This window comes from Carcharhinus amblyrhynchos, chromosome 4 (genome assembly GCF_965287045.1).
Source record: "Carcharhinus amblyrhynchos chromosome 4, sCarAmb.v2.hapA, whole genome shotgun sequence".
In the NCBI taxonomy this organism is placed as follows: domain Eukaryota; kingdom Metazoa; phylum Chordata; class Chondrichthyes; order Carcharhiniformes; family Carcharhinidae; genus Carcharhinus; species Carcharhinus amblyrhynchos.
In genome coordinates, this window is record NC_137327.1 from 56,922,999 (window position 1) to 56,949,652 (window position 26,654).

The following is a 26,654-nucleotide window of genomic DNA, read 5'->3' on the forward strand; positions in this document are numbered from 1 at the left end:
TGGAATACTTTTATGCAGTTCTGATCACTGAACTATTGGAAATTTTATGTTTGAATTAGAAAGGGTATAAAGAAAATTTAAAGTTTATTTATTAGTGTCACAAGCTTATGTTAACAGTGCATTGAAGTTACTGTGAAATCTCCTAGTTCCCACACTCCGGCACCTATTCCAGTACACAGAAGGAGAATCTAGCATGACCAATTGGCCAATGCAGCTAACCAGCTCATTTTTTTTTTTGGACTGTGGGAGGAAAGCATGCAGACGCCCCACAGTGACTAAAGCTGGGAATCGAATCTGGGTCCCTGTCGCTGTGAGGCAGCAGTGCAAACCACTGCCACCGTGGTGCACCATTTGTGAGGCTGCTGTGAGCTGGAGAATGTTTTTAGTTATGAGGAAAGATTGGATTGGCTAGGATTCATTTCTATGCAATAGAAGAAGCTGATATCTTTTAAGTGCATAAAATGATATGGTCTGAATACTGAATTGGAAGGAAGACCCTATTGCTATTTGTTCTGGGGCCCATAACCAGAGGCATAGATTTGGTATGAGGTTGGAGGTTTAGAACAGATTCGGGGAGAAATCTTATCAACAAAATGGTATTGGAGACTTGCTGCCTGAAAGAGTAGTACAGTTAGAAATCCACATAACCTTTGTAGATTAGTGCTTTTCTGGTGCTTCTCAAACATTCTTCAATGGTAAGGACTTGCATGGATGTGATGGATCGAATGGCCTTTCCCTCACTGGAGATTTCAAGGATTTGTTTGAATGGTTAAGCCATGTCACAAGAAGGAGCATTGTTAATGGCCTTTGCAGAGTTAAATAACTGAAAGAATGACGCATCAAAATTTTACACTTTAGCATTTTACTGTATCAAATGATTAAAAATATTGACTGAATACATTATGTAGGAATCATAGAAACCCTACAGCACAAACAGGCCATTCGGCCCATAGAGTCTGCACTGACTACAATCCCACCCAGGCCCTACCCTCATCCCTGCATATTTACCCACTAATCTATGTAGTCAGATTAAATTATAGAAATATAATTTTTTGTTACATCCCCAAAATTGCAAGTCTGATAGTAAACAGTTCAGTTGCTTCTGATGGATTACTTCCTTTCTACTTTCCTAACAGGGTAGCTTCTAATCCCAGAACTGCCATTTTTGATAAAAGGTTATACTGTAGCTTTCTAGCTTTAACTTTAAGCTAGGCAAACTTTCTAGTCTCAATTCCTTATGGGTTCTGTTTTCAAACCAAGCATAAGTTCTCACCTGCGTTCTGTGTGGTGAAAAATGGACTGAACAATTTGGGAGGTGCAGGCTCGGGTAATTGTATCATTGGGAAGAGGTTAAGGAAGCCATTGGATGACACCGTGGCTAGCACTGCTGCCACACAGCACCAGGGACCTGGGTCAATATTTGTACAAACTCCACACATTCTCCCCATGTCTGTGTGGGTTTCCTCCCACAGCCCAAAAGACATGCTGATTAGGTGCATTGATTCAAATAGGTGCTGGAGTGTGGCGACTAGGGGAATTTCACAGTAACTTCATTGCAGTGTTAATGCAAGCCTTTTGGGATTAATAAGTAAACTTTTACATTACTTGGAGATCTAGTTACAGGGTTCCCTGGAAAAAAAACAGACTGAAAAAAGTTTCTGCAGTTTAGCCTAGGTAGTCTGCAGCCAACTGAGAGGTAGTGAACATAGAAAATGATGCAATTACCGAAGCCTGCACCTCAAATTGTTCAGTCCATTTTTCACTGCAGAAACTTTTTTCAGTCTGTTTTTTTTTCCCCCTGGGAACCCTGTAACTAGACCTCCAAATAATGTAAAAGTTTACTTATTAATCACAAAAGGCTTGCATTAACACTGCAATGAAGTTACTGTGAAATTCCCCTAGTCGCCACACTCCAGCACCTATTTGAATCAATGCACCTAATCAGCATGTCTTTTGGGCTGTGGGAGGAAACCCACACAGACATGGGGAGAATGTGTGGAGTTTGTACAAATATTGACCCGGGTCCCTGGTGCTGTGTGGCAGCAGTGCTAGCCACAGTGTCATCCAATGGCTTCCTTACCCTCTTCCCAATGATACAATTACCCAAGCCTGCACCTCCCAAATTGTTCAGTCCATTTTTCACCATACAGAATGCAGGTGGGAACTCATGCTTGGTTTGAAAAAAGAACCCATAAGGAATTTAGAGACTGAAAGTTCGCCTAGCATAAAGTTAAAGACATTTAATGTATCCAAGTAGAAATATTAGTTATTTCTGAGCCCAAATCCTTGTGCTGGAAGCAATTGCTTTACTTCAACTCTTTGCAACGTGATATCAATATCACCTTTTTTGAGAAGGAGACAGAGTGTAAATACCTTGCAAAACAATCTTTGTCTTCTGATCTCTAACAATTAAACCACCCTGGACTTACCATTGAGCAGAATATCACATGACTGCTTTCATTTTACCCTAATTAAGTTACAGTCCCAAATTATATCATTCTTAAACCAAAAGACAGTCATAAAACCTATGGCAAACGTCACTGTCAAATAGCTTTCATCAAAAAAATTAAATAATCGTGTTGCAAATTAATATTATCTCATGTAAAATTAGATGCTAATTTATTATACAAACTGTCAAGTACATCAATTGGACTATCACATACAAACTTAAATGAGAAATGACACTCTTGAAGCTTCCACGTTTGAGTAACATTATACTTGTGTTAGTGAGTATATGTGGTGGATTTAAAGAGTCCACATTGAGCATACTCCTTCCCTAATAGCACTGCAAATGTACCTGTGCAACATGGACTGCAGCGGTTCAAGACAGTTCACCATCGCCTTCTCTGGGGCAATTAGGGATGAGCAATAAGTGCTCGCCTAGGCAGCCAAGCTCACATTTTAAATTTGCTCAAAAGATAATGAGGGTAGGATGCACTCTTTGCACTTCCTGGCAGCTTAATTTCCATTCACCTCTCATTGTGAACAGCCTGGCAAACTAGAAACTTTTGAAATAACAAGTTTTATGTTTTGAAGCGTTTGTTATTTTTCCCTGTTGTGTTGTCATGGATGTTGGGTGAAGGATTTATTATCATCCTGTCCTCCTGAAGACAAATGTTGCAAGTGGAAATTGTGTGTATATATGGTGATCTCTGCATAAACAGATCCAATTTGAGAAAAACGCCACAGTTCTGAAAAGGTTAAATGAATTGGCACTTGCCAGCAATCATGTGACCTGTAACTTGTTTTCTTTAAACTTGCTGAGCTGTCCGATGGTAGGAAACTGTAGAAAATGCAGCTGCTGACGTGTGGAAGGGTTGGAGGCTGAAACTTTGCCTCCCAGCTTCCTGACATCTGTTGGGAGCTGAGCAAAAGAAACGTCAGTGTTGAAATAATCAGGTACTGTTTGCAACAAAATGCAGAGCGCAGTTGAAATCTTTGCTAAATTTTAAAAAACAATACTGTGTGTTAGACATGCTGTGGCCATCAGGGTAAAATTATAGGGAATGTTGTTGTTTTGGATCATGTAAATAGTGAGTCAATTGTTTTGGACTTTTAATGAAATTGATTGTGTTCTTGGTTTGAGGTAACATAAACAGTAACAACTGATGAAGAGTGGTCTGAATGTTTATGTACTGCAAGAAACTGCTTGGACCAAGAAACCAAAAGCTCAGTCTCATAACTGCAAAAAATTGACAGTTTAGTCCTGATATTATGTAGGATGTAGTGAACCATAGCCATCCCATTGCACTGGTTGTCAATTATGACAACTGCTATGCAAAGTCCAATCCCCTTTATTATGCAGTGTCACAAATGCAGCTGTGGCCAGAGTCATGATCTTCAACTTGACATGTTGGATTGCATAGCAGGATGTGTTGCTGTGGGAACGTTTTGTTCAGAGGATTTCCAATACTTCCTAAGGCCGTATGGCAACTGTAAATTTCCTAGAAAGTAAGATAGTTTCAGCCAATCTTGTTCTCTGGTGGTGTTGGCTGCTTTTGGCTTCTAATATGAATTTCTAGTCATGTGGCAGCGCCCTCTTTTAATTCAAATTTACATATTGCCTTAGTGCATAATGATGAAAAAAGTCCTGTAGGAGCTGGCAATAGCCTTCATTGTTGATCATCTTGCCCTACTATAATGAGATAATTTGAATAATATTTCAGTGTGAAATATGTCTTCACGCCAGCTAACTTGTTTGGTTTCAGGACCAAGTAAATTCCTGTAATACCAAAGGTTTTTTGGCTTCGTTTGGGAGTAGAAATGAAGAAACACAATTTCTCTGCCTAGTTGATATCTACTTTTTAACATGCCTTGATTTTTAACTTGCAGAAGTATTGATTTACTAGCTGTCAGTAGTGAAGGAAAAGATTCTGATCAAATCCTGTATGATAGGTGGATGACTGGCTGTTGTGCTTTTATGCCTTTAGGAGCGGGAAAAGGAACTTGCAATGCTTCGGGGTAAGACTGACGGGAACAATCCCTGGTTGAAAAAGAAGGCATCCAGATCCTGCGCAGGACTTGAGCATTCTGGGGTAAAAAGGGATACTTTCCACTTCTACAAATGTCATCAAATGATTTTCAAGAAAAATTTAATTTAGTTTTCCACTTAAACATTATTGGTGTCTGTTCACTTTTGATATCAGTTTTTGGCATAACCTCATGAACATCTTAACAAGCGGCAACCTTATCTCTTTAAATATTGGATAGATGTTTTGGAAAGGTGCTAGAGAAATTCATCAACTTATTTCTATTCTTGTCCTTCCTTTTTAAATGGGTAGCTCAGCATTTTGTGTTGGGTTGTCAGAGTATTTGCATACATTTTCTCAGCCTTGTTGCTAACTTGAATGGATGAGCAAAGAAGGGTACTGACTTTGCGTAAATATTTGCACGATTTGCTTTGAATATCTTCAATAAGGGTATGTCTTGAATTTTCAGTTGATTCACCTGGCTTTGGATTTTTAAACACCAAAGCTTAAACTCACTTGCTATAAGCAGCTCCACAAAAAAGGATTTTAAATAAGCAGTAAACCTTTTCTATTATGAATGCAGCAGATCTGAATTAGAGGGCCACTTGCATGTTGCTTGGTGAGGGTTCACCATAGAAAGTAGTTCAACATTTGCACGCTATAATGGGTATGATATTAAGCATGTTTACTATGGCCTGTTACCTTAGATGCTTCCTGTAATGTGCATAGGAAGAAGGATCAGGAAGGGTTGGGGCCATGTAAGCATGCCAGTGGGAGAAATGAATTCTGAGCGACCTCCAGGTGCCCATGGAATGACCACAGTAAGTTGATCCCCAGGGCCTGTAATTGAAAACCATACCCTCTATTTGGAGGACCAATCTTATGATTACGCTTCTTGGGTGACTTCTTAAACTGTGATTTTTAATAATTTGCTGAGTACATCAACATGTTCATGAATAAAGAATTTTAAAATATCAATCAATTCACTTGAATCACAAGACAATTATCTATTCAAATCAATAACTTCAATTCTAAATTGAGCCAAATTAGTCTTAGGAGTTGGAGATGATCTGTTTCCATGGTTCAAGTCAAGTAATTGTACTGACATTTTAAATCTTTCTTGGTGGAGTTTTATGGAGATTTTTCTTATTCCTTCATGGGAAGTGGGCACCCCTAGCTAGGCTAGTATTTATTGTCCATTCCTAATTGCCCTTTTTAGGTGGTGATACGCTGCCACCTTTACTGCTATCTGTGTAGTGTAGATACATGCATAGTGCTGATGGGAAGAATTCCAGGATTTTAAAAAGTACTGTTGAAGGAGCCCTGGTGGGTTGTTGCAGCAAATCTTGCAGATTATATGCTTTGCCACTATGCTGATGATGGGATGGAGTGGATGTTGAAAGGGATTGATGGGGTGCCAATTGCACTTGCTATTTTGCCCTGTACGGTGAATAGATTGTCCAGGTTGAACTCATTCAGGCAAATGGAGAATATTCCATCAGATTTGTGCTTTGAATGGTGGACAGGCTTAAAGGAATCAGGAGGTGTGTTACTCTTGCCAGAATTTTCAGCCTACTCTCGTATCCACAGTTCAGTTTCTGATCAGTGGTAGCACCCAGGATGGTGGTGATGTCATTGAATGCCAAAGAGAGATAGAGAATGTCAAAGAAAGATTGTATTTGCCTGGCACTTGTATAAATGAGAATTGTACAACTGTTTCAAGCCTTACAGAAGATGCTGCCCTTCAGCTTGCAAGTGCAAACTTCATGTCAATTTTTCTCTCTGGTCTCCTGTGCAGCTCCAATGTGTTCTTTCACACTTTTTCTGGCTGTCTGGCCGTGATTTCAATACTTCAGGTGCAAGCTCGTTTTTGTTCTTCCTTCTGCTAAGTTCTTCTGATTTTCATACTGTTATGCTCTTAAGGAATGTTTAAATCATTTTTATCTTTCCAGTGACTTCCTACATAATAGGTGACTGAACCTCAAAAGTAATTGACTACAAGTGCTTTTGAACCACCCTGGGGATATGAAAGTTGTCTTATGGACATGGGTTTGTTTTGCAGTTGAAATTTTTATTTTGGTGGGTGTGTGCCATGCTTTGTAATAAATTGTTAAATGTGCCATTTTCCCTCTTTTTATATAGATCTTGTTGTAAGTTTCATTTTAGCACTGGTTGCAGCATTCCCTGTGGCCACCTATTTCAGAGAAACTTAATATTGAAAGCATCAATTTAAGGAATGAAGGAAGTAGGCAATGAGCAAAATATAAACATGCAAAACAAAAACACACGGGGAGGCGATGGTAGTATGAATCCATTTTTGTAAATTGCTCTTTGTCTTGTTTAATTAAAGTCAAGTCTAGATTACACATAAGCAATACTTCATCTAGGTTACCTGCTAGTTGTGAATTTATTTAACATCCTGACACTAAATATAACACTACTTGTCACTATGTATTTATCCTTTTTACACATTCACCCCTTTATTTTGAAGAAAAAATGCCAGCTGCAGCTTATTTATGAGACATTTAAATTGGGGGGCCCCTCTTCCTTCGGATGGATGTAGGAGCAGAGAAGTTCTCCCTGGTTTCCTATACAATATCTATATCTCAACCATCGTCACTAAAGTAGACAAACTGGTTACTTGTATTTTTGTGACTCCTTGTTATGTAAAAATTGACTTCAGCATTTCCTTACATTACAACTTGCTACATTTTTTAGCATTTCATTGGTTGTAAAGCTCTGTCCTGAGGATACAGAATGTAAAACTTTTCTTCATATATCTTTCTCCAAACCAGGAAGGGCTAAAGGAAAGTACAGAATCCCAAGAGAACACTATACGTGACAATAATGTGACCTCACATGATGAGCACAGTGAAAAGTATGAAGACATCCTCTGGATTAGCGAAGGTATGAATGATGCACGTTATTACTTGATTGTCAACTAATAGTTCCATTGCCAAGTATTCAGTCTATTCTTGCTGATGGTTAATCCTTCTGCTTCTGCTGCCTTGCATGACATTTGGCTTCTACCATCTTGAGGCCTCGTTTGTTGTGCTGCCATGTCAAGCAGCAAGCTGAAATTTAACTTGATTAAGCCTCTCCATTCACTTTTTTTTTTGAACCTCAACTCAACATTTTTGTCCTGAAAATTTTCATTGGTGTTGGGAAGATGATATAAGATGAAGGACCTGAGTTTTCAGGTTGCACAAGCAAAATTCCAGTTCTCATTTTGAATTAGATGTAGGAACAAGGCTGGGTATTCGTATCTTTATTATTCCTTCCCACTCCACTTCAAGTTCCAGTATAGAAATGTTTGCAGCCTTGGTCTATCACCTATATACATCCGTCAAAGTAGAGATATGTGATGTGACTTGTTAGTTTCAATAATTTAGTATATTAATATAGTTTGCATTTCCTGCACTGTACTATGATGGAAGATGCTGATGGTTATACACTGAACAATGTTCATCTCAAATTTAGGTGATTGCAAGGGAGAAGCGCCAATGGATTGGTCTACTCCTCTCAGGAAGGTTACTTTTGCATTAGAACCACAAACCATTCCATCATCAGAGTATGTAGAAACTGAAAGTGATGAGAATGAGAAGTGCATCTCTGAGATTGGTATGAAAATTTTGCCATGGCCCCTTAATTATCAAGATACAAACTTATTTCTGAATTTTTAAATGTTGATTTATATTCAGAGGAATGGGAAAAGAAAACAACACTTTGTGTGTTATTTACAACTGGGAGCTGTAATGAGTTCTCATGGGCTGCCCCTTGGGTGCCACCTAGCAGTGGGAAGGGAAAACAAAATGATCCCTCCTTTCTGGCTCATGGTGGAACGGTATTGACGAGTGTTTGGTGCAAGGGGGGAGGAGGGTGAAAGTGGATAAACTTTGATTTTGAAGCAAACCTTTTAAGTGTATAGTGCAGCATGTGCAATTTGTCTGTTTTTATGATTATATTCCTATTCCAGAAACACATTGAAACCACTTATTCTGCAATGTGATAAAAGGTGTTAAATGGGAGATGAGTAACCCAAAACTTATGGCAAACTCTCTCAATTGATCCTTCTACATCTTTCCTGACCACCTAATGAATGTCCATACTCTTTTTTTCTCTTTTTAAAACAAAAGTTTTTAATTGGGAGAAATATTTAAACGCTGGTTTGTAACTTTAGTATTTTCAGTATTTCATAGGGGTGAGTTCTTTCAACAAAACCATTGGTTAGGGTAATGTACCATTGAACAAAGAGCCTAGATTGATCCTGTGCTGACTGGCACAGTAGTTGGGCTTTTTACCTTTTTTGGTTAGAAGGCAAATTTCCAGCTTCTGAGTTCTATCCAGAAACCTCACGAATGTATGTAGTCTGCGCATAAATGTGACTTGATTAGTCTCCGATAGTCAAATAGACTGCTGCTAGTTTGAGGATGTAAAAAATGGCTATAATTTTACGTCTTCCTTTCGACTCCCTTTTCTGCAGTAAAAGTGATTTTAAGTCTCTTTTTAAAATAAAGTGGGAAGAAACTTAGTCTCATCTATAACCATTTTTGAGGTTTACTCCTGTAGCACATACTTGCATAAATGCGGGTCTTGTTTAATTGTTGCTTTCTATCTCGATTTAGAGTCAAGCTCCCAGGAAGAATTGAACAACTCTGAAGTAACTGATAAGCTTTCTGAAGGTGTGCTTGACTCAGATGGTATGGATGAAAAAATAGAACCTCTGGCTAAAGAACAAATAATAGCAGAATTGAATGCTGAAGAGCAGTGTAATGATGTGAAGTCTGAAACTGAGGGAGAGTCGAAGTCCAAAGCTGAAGATCAGAGTGGTGATGTGAAGTCTGAAGCTGAGGTGGAAGATCAAAAAGAGAACAATGAGCTGACTTTACCCAGTATCACCATTTTGTCTCCACTTGCTAAGTCTATCAAGTTGGATGCTGCAGCTCCTCTAGTAAGTGTACACTCTTCCAATGGTAGTTATTCTGTTCAAACAATTGCAGTTTGCCTGTATTGGGAATCAGATTGTGTAAATATTGGGTGTGGGAAAACTCTAATAACCTAATGACTTGGATTTTCTGCTGCTTCTGTCCTCGTTTTATGATTTTTTTTTCAACCATCAAAGTCCCAGACGGGTTAATAATCCTGCTCCATACGTCTTTTATCCAACACGTGCATCGTGCTGGATGAAATTAACTGAAAGATGAGGACTAAAGTAGTTTTTTTAAACTGCCCATTCAACTAGTGACTTAATTGGAAATCCCCACTGGCTTATGGCCTCCTGTGCTCCATAAGTCGTCATATTTGGATTTTACTCTTGAAAACATTGCAGGGTTTCCATAACTCTTACATCTGTTGGCACAATCTTCTAGCCTTAACCATGTTATTGTGTATGTGACCTAAAATTATTAAACTTGATAAGCAATGTGTCAAAAATCTTAAATTTATCACATTTGGATTGAGCCTCAAACTTTGCAATTGCTTAATTTCTGACTTTTTCTTCAAAAAAAAAGCTTCAAATGAATCAATCAACACTAAATAAAATAGAAATAGTCTATTTACACTTTTAAAAACAAGGGCAAAGAAGGTGAAGACATGCAACTTCTAGTGATAGAACAGAGGTTTGATTTTATTATTTCATTGTATGTTAATACTAGTGACAAAGTATTGTTTCTTGCACACTATACTGACATACTGTTCACAGAGAAGGAAACAAGAGTGCAGAATGTAGTGTTATAGAAATGGCTAGGGTGTAGAGAAGATCAACTTAATGCAAAGTAACTCCATTCAAAAGTCTGACAGCAGCAGGGAAGAAACTGTTCTTGAGTCTGTTGGTACATGACCTCAGACTTTTGTACCTTTTTTTTTTCTCCTGTGGAGGAAAAAAGGTGGAAGAGAGAATGTCCGGGGTGCAAGGGATCCTTAATTATGCTGGCTGCTTTGCCGAAGCAATGGGAAGTGTAAACAGAATCAATAGATAGGAGGCTGGTTTGCATGATGGACTGGGCTACATTCATGTTCTCCTTTATGCTTCCTGAAATCAATGACAATCTCCTTCGTTTTGTTTTTATCGAGGGAGAGATTATTGCTGCCGCATCAGTTAACAAGATTCTCTACCTTTTTATTCTTGTACTTTTGTCTCGTCATTGTTTGAGATCCGATCCAGTACGGTGGTGATGTCAGCAAATTTGAGAATCGAATTGGAGGGGAATTTGGCCATAACGAACCTTTTTTCGAAGCATTTCATAGTGATGGATGTCAGCCACTGGCCGATTAATCAAGGCACACTGCTTGGCTTTTCTTAGGTACTGGGATGATGGTCATTGTCTTGAAGCAGACAGGGACCTCAGATTGTTGTAAAAAGAGGTTGAAGATGTCTGTGAATTCCCCTGCCAGCTTGTCTGTGCAGGATCTGAGTGCTCGTCTGGGTATCCCATCTGGGCAGTCGCTTTCTGTGGGTTGACCTTCAAGAAAGGTTGAGGGAAGTAAGGAACAGTTGCTTGCTGGAACAGTTTGTTCATTTGTTTAAAGTAGGCACTAGGGCAGAAGTATCTAATTTGGCTTGTCAACTTTTAGGCTTGCTAATGAACTATCGGGCTGTTTTATAGTAAACATATTCACTGACCATTGGCCATATTAATGGAGTCCCTCAATTCCACAGTCATGAATTAAAATTGCTATTTGATAAGCATTTTACAGGCTATGGGGCTAGTATTTGAAAGTAACTTGGTATCCTTGATATAACATGTCTCAAAATATTTTTCCCTCTATTTGATAGACTGCCGTACTCTCATCACTAAACAATAGCCTAACCGAATCTTGCTGCTCACCCTACTCTTCGCTTGAACTGGGTGCTCCTGGACAAAACCAAGATCCAGCTGTAAATCTTTCACCTGTTGTTGAAAGTACAGCATTCTACAGGTATTTTCCCCTGCAAGCGTGATATAAAGATGCATCTTAATGCACAGCAATTTCAAAAATTTTAATCATTACCAGTTGCTTCCTGTTTGTAAAGAGGCTTTCTGAAACTACCTTGAATTTGGATAATATTTCTTTGACAGTTTTATTGGACTGATCAATAGATCCTTTTTTTAAAACCAAGTTTTGACATTGGCTACAACAAAAGTAGGCCCTTATTCTTTCCTGCCATTCAATGCATGGCTGGCCTGTATTTTCATCCACCTGCCTTTTGCTCCGTAATCCCGGAGTATCCTTGACCATTTAAACATACTATAATCTCAAGAGTTAAAATTATTAACTGAGTTCGCATATGCCTTTTGTTGGAGTATTTCATACTCCTACCCTTTTGAAAAGAATGATTGCTAGCTATTGGATGACTTGGCTTTGGTTTTTAAGGCAATATCATCCCAACTGGGGCTCCCCCAGTAGCAGAAAAAATTCTCTATGCTATTAATTTTCAATCAAACCACCTATAAAGCAGTGAATAAAAGTCAAATTTGTAATCTCATTCCTAATAGGAGTTGGAGGCTGGTGATTGAGATTAAAGGGGAGCCACACATTTTTGTCAGAAGCTCCTTTTGTTTGAAGTTTAACAAATCTTTTTTAAAAATAAGGTAGAGCTGGCTATGATCCAAAAGGTCAAATCCCCCTTCTGTTGCTAGTGCTGTTGTTTTTAATGCTTGAAGTACTGGCAACATTTATGGTGTATCTGCACTGCATTCCTTTCAAGGCCAGTATATCTTTTCCTGAGGTGCGAGGCCCAGTCATGTACACAGTACACCTAATGCAGTCTAATCAGTATGGCTGCAGCAAACCTTGCTCCTCTTTAAAATGTATTCTAGCCCTTTAGTTATGAAGGTTAACATTTCTACTTTTTGTACCTGACTACATCATTACATAGACTCCCAAACTTCTTTAGACTTGCATTGTTAATTAAATAATAAAAAACTAGAAACAATCATATCTTTTTGGGTTAAAAATGGATGACTTTGTGTTGAAATGCAGTTACCGCTTTTTTTTTATCCATTTACTTCATCACTGTTTCCTCTAATCTAATATTTGTCATTGGCAAACTTGGATAAATAGTTCTTTCTTTGTGCTACAGTTGAGACCATGGCATAGATCATTGTGGGGCACACTATTATCGCCATTCAGTATGAGCATACTACTATCTTTTACATAACCAAATCAATATTGGTCATAAGTACATAATTCTAACTTTTTTAGTTAAGATTTCATATACGACTTATCAAATGTCTTCTCTTAATCCTTTCTAATTTAATCTGAAGACATTCCTTTGTCTACTACTTCTGTTATTACCATATCAAAAGATTATATTTGTTGGGCTTGACCTACCTGTTACAAGTCCATGTGGGTACTCTGAAATAAGCACATATCTTAACATGCTTTGTCACTGATCTTAATTAGAAGTCCCAATAACTTTTCCACAACAGATTTGCAAGGTTATAATTTCTAGCATTTTGTCTCTCGCCTTAATATAGTTACATGTTGCAAATTTCCAATCTAATGTAGCAATTCCTGAATTGAGCGCTTCGAAGTTTATGGCATTTGCAACATGGTCACCAACTTTTAAAACATTGGAATGGAAGTCATTGTGCCCTGGCATTTGTCCATCTTTAACACCATTACTTTTATTCTAATACAATTTTCTTGTTGTTTTACTTTCATGAGTTGCAATCTTATGAATTTCACCTGGAATATTGGAGTGTTATCATCTTCTTCTACTGTTAAGGCTGCCACAAGTCATGTCTCTTTCATTTCTCATATTATGCATATGTTTTCAAAGGGTCCACATTACATTTCTTTTCTGCTTCTAATTTAATTTGTAAAACTCATTAATCTTGATCTTTTGTCATTTTTGCTATTGATAACTCTCCCAGTTGCCTAAATTTATATTTTGTACTGCAATTTTGTTTTTCCTTATTTCTCATTTTCAAAACATAAGCCTTTTTTTGAACATTCAAACTTTTGGTAGAAAAGGAGAGAAGAAAATAGTTTGCCTGCTGCATGTCATAACCAGTTGTTTCCTGAAGTTGCCTTCACAGTTAGCCACCATCCTATTTTAATGTAGCCCTTTTAATAAATTTAATTTCGTCGAGTCTCTTTGACAGTACTTTATCACACGCTTTTGGAAATCCAAAGATGCAACATCCTCTGCAGTTACTCTATCAACACAGTTTTACTTGAATACTTGTCCAGCTTTTATGCTAGCTGTCCTTGACTGTTTCTTTAGGGTAATTGTTTGGTTTACTTACCTGAGAGATCAGCTTATCTATAAATGCCTCATTGATTTCTTTTTGAATGGATGCACTGTATTAGTAGTCAAAAGATGTGTAAATTAAGTGGATCAGACATGGTAAATGTGAGATTGTGGAGCTGGGCCTGAGTAAGATGCTCTTTTGGTGCAGACTTGCACTTGCAAATGACAACCTCCTGTACTATAGGAGTCCTATAAACGCTGCAATAGAACTTCCATGCACAAGTCTGCTTGAAAGATTCTTGTCGGAGCCACAGCTGTTTACTTTGAGTTCTCACGTTCTAGGAACATGCTTTCAAGGTCCAGTGCCTCTCCCACTTTGAACCAAAGCTATTGATATATTCATTCTTTCAATATTCGTTATACACAAATATATTTGTGCTTTGTGCATATATTAAAGAATTAAACTTTCCAAACCTCAGTACATTTCCCCTTTTCAGTATTGATTTATATAGAACTCAACGTCGCAGTGCTCGGCTGCAAAAAAAGAAAAATGAAGAAACCAAAAAAGCCACTGCCCCAAGCACTGTTGAAAATTCTTCGTTGGCAACACAGCAAGTGACAATAAAAGAAAAAGTAAAGGTATGGGATAATCTGGCATGTAAAATGTTATTTTCCTGAAATTGTGAAGGATGTAGGGGAAAAATTACAATGGTGCTTTTAAAATAATCGTAGCCATTTGGTCCATCAAGCCTGTACTGATGACAATCCCACCCAAGCTGTTTTTTTTTATTGCTGACTTGATCTTTACATCTGTTTTTCATTTGGGTAACAGAGACTATCATTGATCTCCTTCACAAGAGATTTAAGGATTGAGAGAGAAACAAAAATGGAGTATGAAAGAGGGACAAAGTTGGAGTGAGGGAAAGAGAGCCCTGCCCCCACCCCCCAAAAGAAAAAGACAACAAAAATCCGATATTTTAAATATCTAAGAACAGTTCACTACCTGAAGAAATGGTGCTGTATTGTTTATTTTCTCCTTTTCTAGGTCAGGAGAATGATTAATATTGCATTAACAATTATCCTTAAAATGGTATTTGCATCACTAATTACAGGACTTGGCTTTGAGTTTAATGGACAATTAATTGCAAGTCTAATAAGATGCTAAGAATAAGAAGCGATTTTTTTTTTGTGTGAAGCAACAGATCAAAAATGTATTTTTCCCTCCCTCCTCCTAGATGCTAAATGATGAGGTTATCAGGCTGAACAGCATTATGTATCAGGCCAGTCAGGCACTAAACTGCTGTACAGACGAAGAGCATGGTAAAGGCTCAAGAGAAGAAGCAGAAGCAGAACGTCACCTACTTATTGCTTGTGAGTAACAGAGGGATAACAGGAAACCAAAACCTGGCAGAGGTATGATGATGTCAGAGGGTGGAACTGTTCCACACTGTGGAACTAACCAAAACTGGAAGCACTTGTGCAGCAGTAATTTTCTGCCTGATCGTGGCTGAAATCAAATCAGCCACTCCATTATGGTGCACAATTTAATATGTTGACCATGAGTGTTAAAGTACCCACTGCCAATGTGATGGGTGGTAATACAGAATATCAATTTTTATTCTTTCATGGGATGTGGGTTTAACTAGCATGAGCAGCATTTTGAAAGTAGTAGTGTTCCCATTTATATGGTGCCCTTGTCCTCCTAGGTGGTTAAGGTCACTGGTTTGGACGCTGCTGTCATAGGAGCCTTTTGAGTTACTGCGGTGCATCTGTTTTGTACGCTGCTTTTATTGTGTGTTGGTGATGGAGAGAGTAAATGTTTCATGTAATTTTTTGATTCAAGTGGACTACATTTTCCTTGATGGTGTGAAGCTGCTTGGGTCTTGTTGGAGCTTCATTTATCAAGGATGTTATTCCATTACACTGCTGATATGTGCTTTGTAGATGGTGGACAGGTTTTGGGAAGTCAACAAGCAAATTTCAGTGATGACACGACCATTGAAAGGAGACATTTTAGATCCTTGTTGGAGATGGTCATTGGCTGGCATTTGTGTAGCATAAATGTTCCTTGCCACTTCAGTGGAATAATCATCCATTCTGCCCTTTTTAAGCTGAAAATGTTACAGCTTTGCCTTTTGCAATGATGTGCTGGAGTCTGCCATCACTGGGGGTATTGGGGGAGGTGGCTCCTCCAATGTGACAGAACTGCAGAGTTTAGATCCTATTTGTTGGTTGTGGGATTGCTTAGTCTGTCTACTGAATGCTGCTTGACATAAGAACATAAGAAATAGGAGCAGGAATAGGCCGTCTAGCCCCTCGAGCCTGCTCCGCCATTCAGTAAGATCATGGCTGATCTGATAGTGGGTTCAGTTCCACTTAACCGCCCACTCCCCATAACCCTTAATTCCCTTGGTTAAAAATCTATCTGTGACCTTAAACACATTTTAACAAGGTAGCCTCTACTGATTCATTGGGCAGAGAATTCTAAAGATTCACTACCCTCTGGGAGAAGAAGTTCCTCCTCAACTCTGTTCTAAATTGACTCTCCATATTTTTTTTGAAGCTATGCCCCCTAGCTCTTGTTTCTATTGTAAGTGGAAATAACTTTGCTTCTTCTACCCTGTCTAACCCCTTCATTATCTTTTGTCTTCCCTCACCTTCTAAACTCCAATGAGTACAGGCCCAGTCTACTCAAACTCTCCTCAAAAGCTAACCCCCTCATCTCCAGAATCAACCTGGTGAACCTTCTCTGTACCCCCTCCAATGCTAATATTATCCCTCCTTAAGGTAACCAAAATTGTACACAGTACTCTAGGTGCAGCCTCACCAGTACCCTTGTACAGTTGCAACACGACCTCCCTGCTTTTATACGCAATCCCTTTCACAATAAAGGCCAACATTCCATTTGCCACCTTGATTACCTGCTACACCTGCAAACTGAGTTTTTGTGAATCCTGCACAAGGACTCTAGGTCCCTCTGCGTAGTAGCATGTAGTAATTTTTCACCGTTTAAATAATAGTCCATTTTACTAATATTTCTCCCAAAGTGGATAACCTCACGCTTACCAATGTTATACTCCATCAGATCCTTGCCCACTCACTTAGCCTATCCAGATCTCTCTGCAGATTGTGTCCTCCACACAATTTGCTTTCCTATGCATCTTTGTGTCATCCGCAAATTTTGTTACCCTACACTCGGTCCCCTCCTCCTGCTCGTCTATGTACATGGTAAATAGTTGAGGCCCCAGCACCAATTCCTGTGGTATGCCACTAGTCACTGCCAAACAGAAAAGCACCCATTTATTCCGACTCTCTGCTTTCTGTTAGCCAATCCTCAATCCACGTTAACACTTTACCCCCAACTCTACCTTTTTTATTTTATGCAGCAACCTTTTTGTGAGAGACCTTATCAAGTGCCTTCTGGAAATCTAAATACACCACATCCACTGGTTTCCCTCTGTAAACCGCACTCATTATATCCTCAAAATTCTAGCAAATTAGTCAGGATATGCCACTGGTCTTGTGTTGTGGCTTCACCAGGTTGAAAACTGATTCTTAAGTATGTGATGCTGTTCCTGGCATGCCTTCCTGACCTCTTCAAACATATGACTAATCTCTGATTAGAAAATGCATTTGGAAATTGATGCATTAAGTAAGCATGTTTCATTTAAATCCACATCTTAATTTTCAAATCTGTCCATGACTTTATAGAACAAAGAACAACAGAGCACGGGAAACAGGCCCTTCGGCCCAACGAGCCCGCGCCGCCGTCCCATTGTCTGTGACCTATTCATGATTTTAGTCTACGCCTAATGTGCGAGGATCAGGGAGGTCCAATATAGGGACAATTTGTTACCCAATCAATCAGCCTAAAAGCGCATCTTTGGGATGTGGGAGGAAACCGGAGCACCCGGAGGAAACCCATGCAACCACAGGGAGAACGCGCAAACTCCCACAGACACAGGCCCAAATCCATGTGTCCGCACAGCAACAGAGATAGTCTCTGAGCTGTCATGTTGCCCTCGAGATGGTCCAGTTTAAGCACACTAACGACATGAAGCAATAGGCAACTCCCGAAGCAACATCCAAGAGCAGCCCACTACAACCTGCCGCATGCATGCCCCTTGCTGGTCAACAAGGTGGACTTAAATGCCTGTGGAGACAAAAAATTCATTATTAAACAGGCAAAGACTGTAACATCCCTGAGGCAAAAACGGAATCCCAAGCCTACAATGTTTAGTAAGGCCTGCTATATCCCCCTATATGTAGACCGCTCATGTGGCTGTCTAAGTGACTCTTAAACAACCCTAGCGTGCCTGCTTCCACCACCTTACTCGGCAGAGCATTCCACACCCCCACTACCCTTTGCATGAAAAACTGCCCTCTAATATTTGTCTTATACCTAGCCCCCCTCACCCTAAGCCCGTGACCCCTCGTTCTATCCATTTCCAATAGCGGAAAAAGCTTACCACCATTTACTCTATCTATCCCCTTCATAATCTTATAAACCTCTATTAGATCCCCCCTCAGCCGACGTCTCTCAAGGGAAAACAGCCCAAGTTCGTTCAATCTTTCCTCGTAAGACAGCCCTTCCATACCAGGCAGCATCCTGGTAAATCTCCTCTGCACTCTCTCCAGGATCTCTACATCCTTCCGGTAGTACGGCGACCAGAACTGGACGCAGTACTCCAAGTGAGGCCTAACCAACGTTCTATACAACTGCAACATCAGACTCCTACTCTTATATTCTATACCCCTTCCTATGAAGGCTAACATACCATACGCTTTCCTCATCACATTCTGCACCTGCACCGACACCTTCAGGGACTTGTGTACTTGCACCCCCAGGTCTCTCTGCGTATCTATACTCCGGATAGTTCTACCTTTTATCGTATAACTCCCCTCCACATTATTCCGGCCAAAGTACATCACCTCGCATTTCTCCGGATTAAATTCCATTTGCCATCTATCTGCCCAATCTACCAGCCTGTCTATGTCCTGTTGCATTGCCAGGCACTGCTCCTCAGTACCCGCCAATCCAACCATCTTGGTGTCATCAGCAAATTTGCTGATCACACCACCTACCTTCCAAGTCATTAATATATACTACAAATAGAAGAGGTCCTAGTACCGAGCCCTGCGGCACACCACTGGTGACAGACCTCCAATTGGAAAAGGAGCCTTCCACTACTACCCGCTGTCTCCTCCTCCCAAGCCAGTTCTCCACCCATCTACATACCTGGCCTTGTATCCCATGAGCCTTCACCTTTTCTATCAGCCTACCATGAGGGACCTTGTCAAACGCCTTACTGAAATCCATATAGACGACGTCAACGGCTTGTCCTTCGTCAACCGTTTTTGTCACCTCTTCAAAAAATTCCACTAGATTCGTAAGGCACGACCTCCCTGTAACGAAGCCATGCTGCGTATCCCTGATCAGATTGCAGCGCTCCAGATGTTCATACATCCTATCCTTGAGGATCCTCTCCATTAGCTTGCCTATAACTGAAGTCAAGCTCACCGGCCTATAATTCCCTGGGTTATCCCTCTGACCCTTTTTAAACAACGGTACTACATTTGCAATCCGCCAATCCTCTGGGACCTCACCTGTGTCCAAAGATTTGCGTCAGAGGCCCAGCAATTTCATCCCTCACCTCCCTTAGCAGCCTGGGATAGATGCCATCAGGCCCTGGAGATTTATCCGTCTTTATACTGTCTAAAAGTCCCAACACCTCTTCCCTCATGATGACTATTTCCCTCAACGGATCCTCAAACTCCTCAAGCACAGCACCAGACATCAGGCCCCTCTCCTGCGTGAGTACCGACGCAAAGTATTCATTCAAGATCTCCCCCATTCCCCCAGGCTCCAAGCATAGTTCCCCTCCTCTGTCCCTGAGAGGACCAATCTTCCCTCTAACCATCCTTTTGTTTCTAACATGGGAGTAAAATGCCTTAGGATTTTCCTTAATCCTACCCACCAAAGCCATTTCGTGGCCCCTTTTTGCCTTTCTGATGCCCCTTTTAAGTTCTCTCCTACATTCTCTGTATTCTTCTAACGCTATCTCTGTCCTCAAATGCCTAGATCTAATGTACGCCTCCCTCTTCCTCCTGACCAGGTCCTCAATATCCCTAGTTACCCACGGCTCTCTAATCCTATCCTACCCTACCCTTCCCACCCTTCCTCTTGACCGGCACATGTCTTTCCTGCAAAGATTTTAGTTTTCCCTTGAGAGACTCCCACATACCCAGCGTCGACCTGCCATCAAACAGCTTACCCCAGTCCGTATCTTTAAGATCCTGCCTAATCCGGTTGTATCTAGCCCTCCCCCAGTTTAACACCCTCCCCTTAGGACAGGCTTCATCTTTATCCATTAATATCTTAAACCAGACAGAGTTGTGGTCACTGTTAGCCACATGCTCTCCTACTTCAATGTCAACCACCTGCCCAGGCTCATTCCCCAGAACCAAGTCCAGTATAGCCCCCTCTCTGGTCGGGCTATCCACATACTGCTCCAGGGATCCTTCCATTACACACTGTACAAATTCCTCCCCGTCAGCACCCTCTGATCTCGGCACCTTCCAATCTACCCCGGGGAGATTAAAATCTCCCACTACCACCACCCTATTCTTCCTGCACTTATCTAGAATGTCCCTGCTTATCCCTTCTTCCACAGCCCTCGGGCTGTTGGGCGGTCTGTAGTACACACCCAACGTAGTAACATCTCCCTTCCTATTCCTCAACTCCACCCATAGCGACTCGATTCCTATATCCTCTATACCTCCCTCCCTCTGCACTGCTATGATGCAATCCTTAACTAACAACGCCACTCCCCCACCTCTCAGCGATCCACCCCTATCACGCCTGAAGCACTTATACCCAGGAACATTCAACTGCCAGTCCTGCCCTTCCTTTAACCAAGTCTCTGTCACCGCCACCACTTCCAACTTCCTTTCGAACATTAATGCCTTCAGTTCATCTGTTTTGCCAGTCACACTCCTAGCATTGAAACACATGCACCGAAGACCCTCAGAAACAATCCGATCCTTCTTCCTACCCTCCGGGCTTACCCTATCCCCAATCCCAGTTCCGTCCACACCACCCCCCCCCCCCCCCCCCCTCCATATTAGTTTAAACCCTGCCGAAACACTCCAGCTAACCTTCCAGCTAAGATATGCATGCCCTTCCCGGTTAACTGTAGCCCATCCCTCTTGTATATTTGCCCCTCTTTCATAAAGACTTCCCAGTGGTCTACGAATCTAAAACCCTCTGCCCTACACCAATCCTTCAACCACGCATTTAGTTGGAGTATCTCATTATTTCTAGCCCTGCTAGCCCCAGGCACCGGCAGCAGCCCAGAGAACGCCACCCTGGAGGCCCTACATTTCAGCCTAGCCCCCAACTCCCTGAACTGCCTACGTATGTCCCCCCTGCATTTTGTTCCTACATCCTTCTCTCCTACGTGCACTATCACATCAGACTCAGTCCCTCCACCCTTCAAAATTCCCTCTACTCTTTCTGAAACATCCTGTACCCCTGCTCCAGGGAGGCAGACTACCATCCTGGAGTCCCGCTTTTGCCCACAGAACCACCTGTCAATCCCTTTGACTTTCCCATCCCCCACCACTATCTCACACCCTGCACTCTTCCCTTCCTCCGAGGTATTCTGATCTCCCTCCCTTGCCTTCTCTACCCCACCCTTGATATTCCGGGGTAATTCCTCCGGGGCAGTCCTAGTGCCATGACTCCTTTTCTTTTCGCTCTTCCTAACTGTAACCCGTCCATCTCTCCTCCTAGGTCCTGGTATCTGCTCAGTGTTACTGTCCCTATCCATTATTTCCTCATTTTCCCTAACTAAAAACATATCCTCCAGCCTCAGTTCCAGCTGCCTCACCCGGGCTCTTATTCGCTGCACCTCTAGACATTTCCTGCATATGTGGGCTTTCGGGAGATGTGCTGTCTCCAGAAATGTCCACATATGACAACGAACACAGTGAACACGTGTAACCCTAGACCCTGCCATTATGTTTGCCCCCTTTTAAGGTGTCCTATTAATTCCTGTTACTGAGCCTGCGCTAGCTTAAGCCCTTTTACCTCTCACTCTGCTTACCGCCTCACTCCACTGCCCGCTATCTACCTTGGCCGCCTTTTTATACTCCCGTGCTCCCTTCCCAGCAGCCCCCGCACCTATCTCCCACTACGGAGCGCCAAAATAAACAAAAACCCTCCCAAACTAGAAGTAAGTCAAAATGCAGTAATTACAATGCAGCACACTCTCACCAAAAGGCAGCCACTCGTCGAAATCACAGCTCCAGAGAACAGTGAGTCGCCTCTGCTATTTGTGCTTCTCCACCTTTTCTTTAAAAAAGATATGTATTACTCCAAAAGTGGAAGAGAACAGATAACAAAGGACCGTGCTCTCAATGGGCTGTCTAAGACACAATTGCCAGGTCCCAAATTCTGAAATTCCCACCCTAAATCCATCTCTGCCTCTGTTCCTCCAAGGTGCTACTTCAAATCAACCTCTTTGATCATGCTTCTATTCTAATATGTGATTCAGTGATAAACTTTGTTCCTATGAAGTACCTGGGTAATTTTATTTTAAACACACTGAAGATGCTATATAAATGAAAGTTGCTGTTTGCGAATTACTGAAAAAAGACATGGAGGCAATTCTCCCATCCTGCTGCACTGCTTTTGCAAATAAAGCAGGCCAGGAGGCTTAATCTGAGGTAGGTTTGCAGGCTCCCTGCTGGGCGCTAAGGCCTCTGCGCATCTCCAACAGACAGATTTCTAGCGCTGTTATCTCTGCACCAGAAATTGGTGCAGAGCTGAATAAATTGTTAATCTTCTAGGCCTGCTAGTCCCCCAGTGGGGCTTAATATAGCTCCCTACTTGCTGGGAGCACCACCCCATTGGAATGGAGGGGGGCAATTGTCCCATCCCCTCTTCCTCAGAGGGTTGAGCATTGGGGGTGCCCCAGGCATTGACATCTTAGTGGTGCCAGCCTGGGCCCCCTGGCATAGCCCAAGGGGCAAAGTGCCAATGCCAGGGGACACCTTGGAACTGGTCACCCAGGCATAGGGTAGAACCTGACTGGGGGCCATGGGCTCTGGTTTGGAGGAGGTGGGAGATGCCTGCTGTCACTTGGCTGTTGGGACCTGTGATAGAGGGAGGAAGATCAGCAATTGGAATGGGGGGAGGAGGCAGTCTCTCTCGTGCATAAGTGAGCCACACTGTGAGCCAGACTAGCTTAAATTGGTTTTGATGCCATTTTTGGCAGTCAAGAATTACACAAGTTCAATATCATCAGTTGGGTTTGCAGTTTGGCTCACGTGTGCCAAAGCCTCATGCACTCTGCTTTACAGACAAATGAAGTATGTCTGATTGCACCCTTTTCAACTCGGCAAAAGCTTGAGACAGCCAGTTTGGCATGGGGTTCATTCTCCATGGCAATGCCTTGGCCAGTGAATCAACTTTCCTGGTTTAAATTTGAACAATAGCTTGGTAATTAACTGTTCTGTGCTGTACTAGAACATAGAAGATTACAGTACAGGCCCTTCAGCCTCAATGTTGTGCTGAGCTATGTCCAATCCCAAGATTGAGTATCCCCTCCCTATAATTCTGATGTGCTCCATGTGCCTATCCAATAACTGCTTGAAAGTCCCTAAAGTGTCCGACTCCACTATCACAGCAGGTAGTCTATTCCACACCCCAACCGCTCTGAGTAAAGAACCTACCTCAGACATCCCTTTTATATCTCCCACCACAAACCTTCTAGTTATGCCCCCTAGTAACACTACATCACCTGAGAAATTAGTCTCTGTACATCCACTCTATAAGATGACGAGAGGGATTGATAAACCTCTAAGTCGCCTCTCATCCTCCTCTGCTCCAAAGAGAAAAGCCCCAGTTCCCTCAACCTTTGCTCATAAGACCTACCCTCCAAACCAGGCAGCCTCCTGATAAATCCAATGCTTCCACATCCTCTTTGAGGTGACCAGAACTGAACACACTATTCCTAATGTGGTCTCACCAACGTCTGGTATCATTGCGGCATAACCCCATGGCTCTTAAACTCTAACCCCCGTTAATAACACTATAAGCCACCTTTACAGCTTATCCACTTGAGTGGCAGCCTCTAGAGAACTGTGGATATGAACCCCAAGATCTCTGTTTCTCCACATTTCTTAAAACGCTGCCGTTGACCCTGTAATCTGCATTCAAGTTTGTCCTACCAAAATGAATCACCTTGCACTTATCAGGGTTAAACTCCCATCTGCCACTTTTTGGCCCAGCTCTGCATTCTATCAATGTCTGTTTGCAGCCGGCAAGAGCCCTCCACCTCATTCACTACTCCACCAATCTTAGTGTCATCAGCAAATTTACTAACCCACCCTTCAGCCCCCTCTTCCAAGTCATTGATTAAAAATCACAGATAGCAGAGGACCCAGCCCTGACTCCTGTGGTACACTGCTGGTAACCAGGCTCCAGTCTGAAAATTTTCCTTCCACCATCCTCTGTCTTCTATGAGACAGCCAGTTACTTACCCAATCGGCCAGATTTTCTTCTATCCCACATATCCTTATCTTAATGAGCCTACCATGGGGAACCCTATCAAACGCTTTACTAAAATCCATGTATACGACATCAACTGCTCTACCTTCATCCACACACTTAGTTACCTCCTCAAAGAATTCAATCAAATTTGTGAAGCAGGACTTAACCCTCACAAAACCGTGCTGACTATCCCAGATTAAACTGCATCTTTCCAAATGGTCATAAATCTTATCTCTCAGGACCCTCTTCATTAACTTACCGACCACCGATGTAAGACTAACTGGCTTATAATTATCAGGGTCATTCCTATTTCCTTTCTTGAAAAGAGGAACAACATCTGCCACTCCAGTCCTCTAGCACTATCCCTATCGACAGTGAGGACCCAAAGATCAAAGCTATAGGCTCCGCAATCTCATTGTTTGCCTCCCAAAGTACCCTAGGATGTATCCCATCTGGCCCAAGGGACTTTGACCCTCCAGGTTTTTCAAAATTGCTAATACATCTTCCCTCAGAACATTGTTCTCCGGAGCAGTGTACCTGGTGGCTGTGGTGAGTGCCTGATTTACCTGAAAATCGCTTTGTGGTTGTACTTCCGGTTCGCAGGGTTTGTCAGAGTGTAGTTTGCTTCTGTACCGGAAGTTAGGCGAGGGGGGGAGCGGGGGGTATAAAAAAAAAAAGGAGGTAGCGGCATACAGCGGGCAGCGGAGTGATTGGGAGCTGAGTGAGAAGGGCTTTGGCTCGCTGGGCTTAGGCGAGAGCAGGCTTAGAGAAGGTGAGTTGAAGTTTTCTACCTTTCGCCACATACAGGAGGTTGGGACATGGCATGGTGGCGTCACGTCTCCCCAAGGTCCACATCTGTGCTAAATGTTTAGAACTGCAGCGCTTGAGGGCCCGGGTCAGGTAACTCGAGGGGCGTCTGGAGGATGCGTTTCTGGTCAGGGAAAACGAGGAGATAATGGCTAGGAACCATGAGCAGGAAGAGGTCCCAAGGGCTGAAGAGCAGGAAGGGTGGACGACTGTTGGGCGGAAAAAGAGGAAGAAGAAGAGTAGTCATGGTCCCCCGGCCTCCCCAGTGGCCCCCCAAGATTCATCGACAGGGGCACAAAATGATAGGCAGGAGGGCCAGAATGACTTAGAGGGACAGAAGGGCAAGGGGATGGGAGGGTCCAAGGCATTGATAGGAGGTTCTGTGGGCAGAGGCGTGACTCCAGGATGGTGGTCTGCCTCCCTGGAGCAGGGGTAAAGGACGTAACAAAGGGTAGAGGGAATTTTGAAAGGGGAGGGGACCCAGGCAGAGGTCATAGTACACATAGGGGAGGGGGACATAGGAAGGAGCAGTAGGGTAGAGGTCCATAGGCAATTTAGGGAGTTGGGGTCCAAACTAAAGAGCAGGACCTCCAGGGTGGCACTCTCTGGGTTGCTGCCTAGTACCAGCAGGGCAAAGAATGACGAGATCATGCAGCTGAATGCATGGTTGAGGGATTGGTGTAGGGTAGAGGGCTTTACTTTTGTGGACCACTGGGAGGTATTCATGAGAAGGGCAACTGTACAGGAGGGGTGGGGAAAATTTGAATGGGAGGGGAACTAGTGTCTTAGCGGGGAGGTTAGCTGGTGTGTTTAGGAATGGTTTAAACTAATAGGGAGGGGAGGTGGGGGTGTGCCTGGGAAAGAGTTGGGCAAAAGGAAAATTATCAGGGAGAAGGAGGTTCCAAGGGACACTCGTGGGTTGAACTGTCTGTTTCAATGCAAGGAGTGTGACAGGAAAAACGGATGAGCTTAGGGCCTTGATGTTTGTGAGGAAGTTAGATGTGGTGGCTGTAACGGAGACGTGGTTGCGAGAAGGGCAAGACTGGCAGCTGAATGTTCCTGGGTATAAGTGTTTTAGGTGTGACAGAGGAGGGTTGTGGAGGGGTGGCACTGTTAGTAAAGGAGAACATCACAGTAGTGCAGAGGGAGGACAATATGGAAGAGATAGGGATTGAGTCACTGTGGGTGGAGTTGAGGAATAAAAAGGGAGAGATTACGATGCTAGGGGTATACTATAGGCCACCCAACAGCCCGAGGTCAGTGGAGGAAGGCATTTGCAGGGGCATTTTGGATAGGTGCGGGAAGAATAGAGTGGTTGTAGTGGGTGACTTTAATCTTCCTGGAGTGGATTGGAGGGGGCCTAGAGCTGGGGGTACGGAAGGAGAGGAGTTTGTAAAATGTGTTTTGGAAGGGTCTCTAGAGCAGTATGTAACTAGCCTGACTAGGGAAGGGGCTATACTGGATTTAGTGTTGGGTAATGAGCCAGGGCAGGTGGTTGAGGTAGGCGAACATGTGGCTAACAGTGACCACAAGTCCGTCTACTTTAGGATAAAAATGGAAAGGGATGAGTGCCGGCCGAACGGGAGTGTGCTGAACTGGGGAAAAGTGAGCTATAGCCAGATTAGGAGGGAGCTGCAGGACA

The 26,654-nt window shown here is 42.3% G+C and overlaps 1 protein-coding gene across 2 annotated transcripts in view; it reads left to right on the plus strand.

The window, feature by feature from the left end:
* LOC145342045 (anillin-like) overlaps nucleotides 1–26,654 on the plus strand; it is an 81,139-nt gene that overhangs the window by 19,363 nt on the left and 35,122 nt on the right. The window contains exons 6-12 of one of the 2 annotated variants that reach the window (XM_080187209.1): nucleotides 4,431–4,535; nucleotides 7,265–7,376; nucleotides 7,950–8,090; nucleotides 9,095–9,420; nucleotides 11,245–11,387; nucleotides 14,145–14,286; nucleotides 14,883–15,018. In XM_080187209.1, the coding sequence (XP_080043335.1) occupies nucleotides 4,431–4,535; nucleotides 7,265–7,376; nucleotides 7,950–8,090; nucleotides 9,095–9,420; nucleotides 11,245–11,387; nucleotides 14,145–14,286; nucleotides 14,883–15,018 (1,105 nt within the window). The remainder of the gene's footprint in view (nucleotides 1–4,430; nucleotides 4,536–7,264; nucleotides 7,377–7,949; nucleotides 8,091–9,094; nucleotides 9,421–11,244; nucleotides 11,388–14,144; nucleotides 14,287–14,882; nucleotides 15,019–26,654) is intronic. The other variant, XM_080187210.1, reaches the window with a different exon arrangement.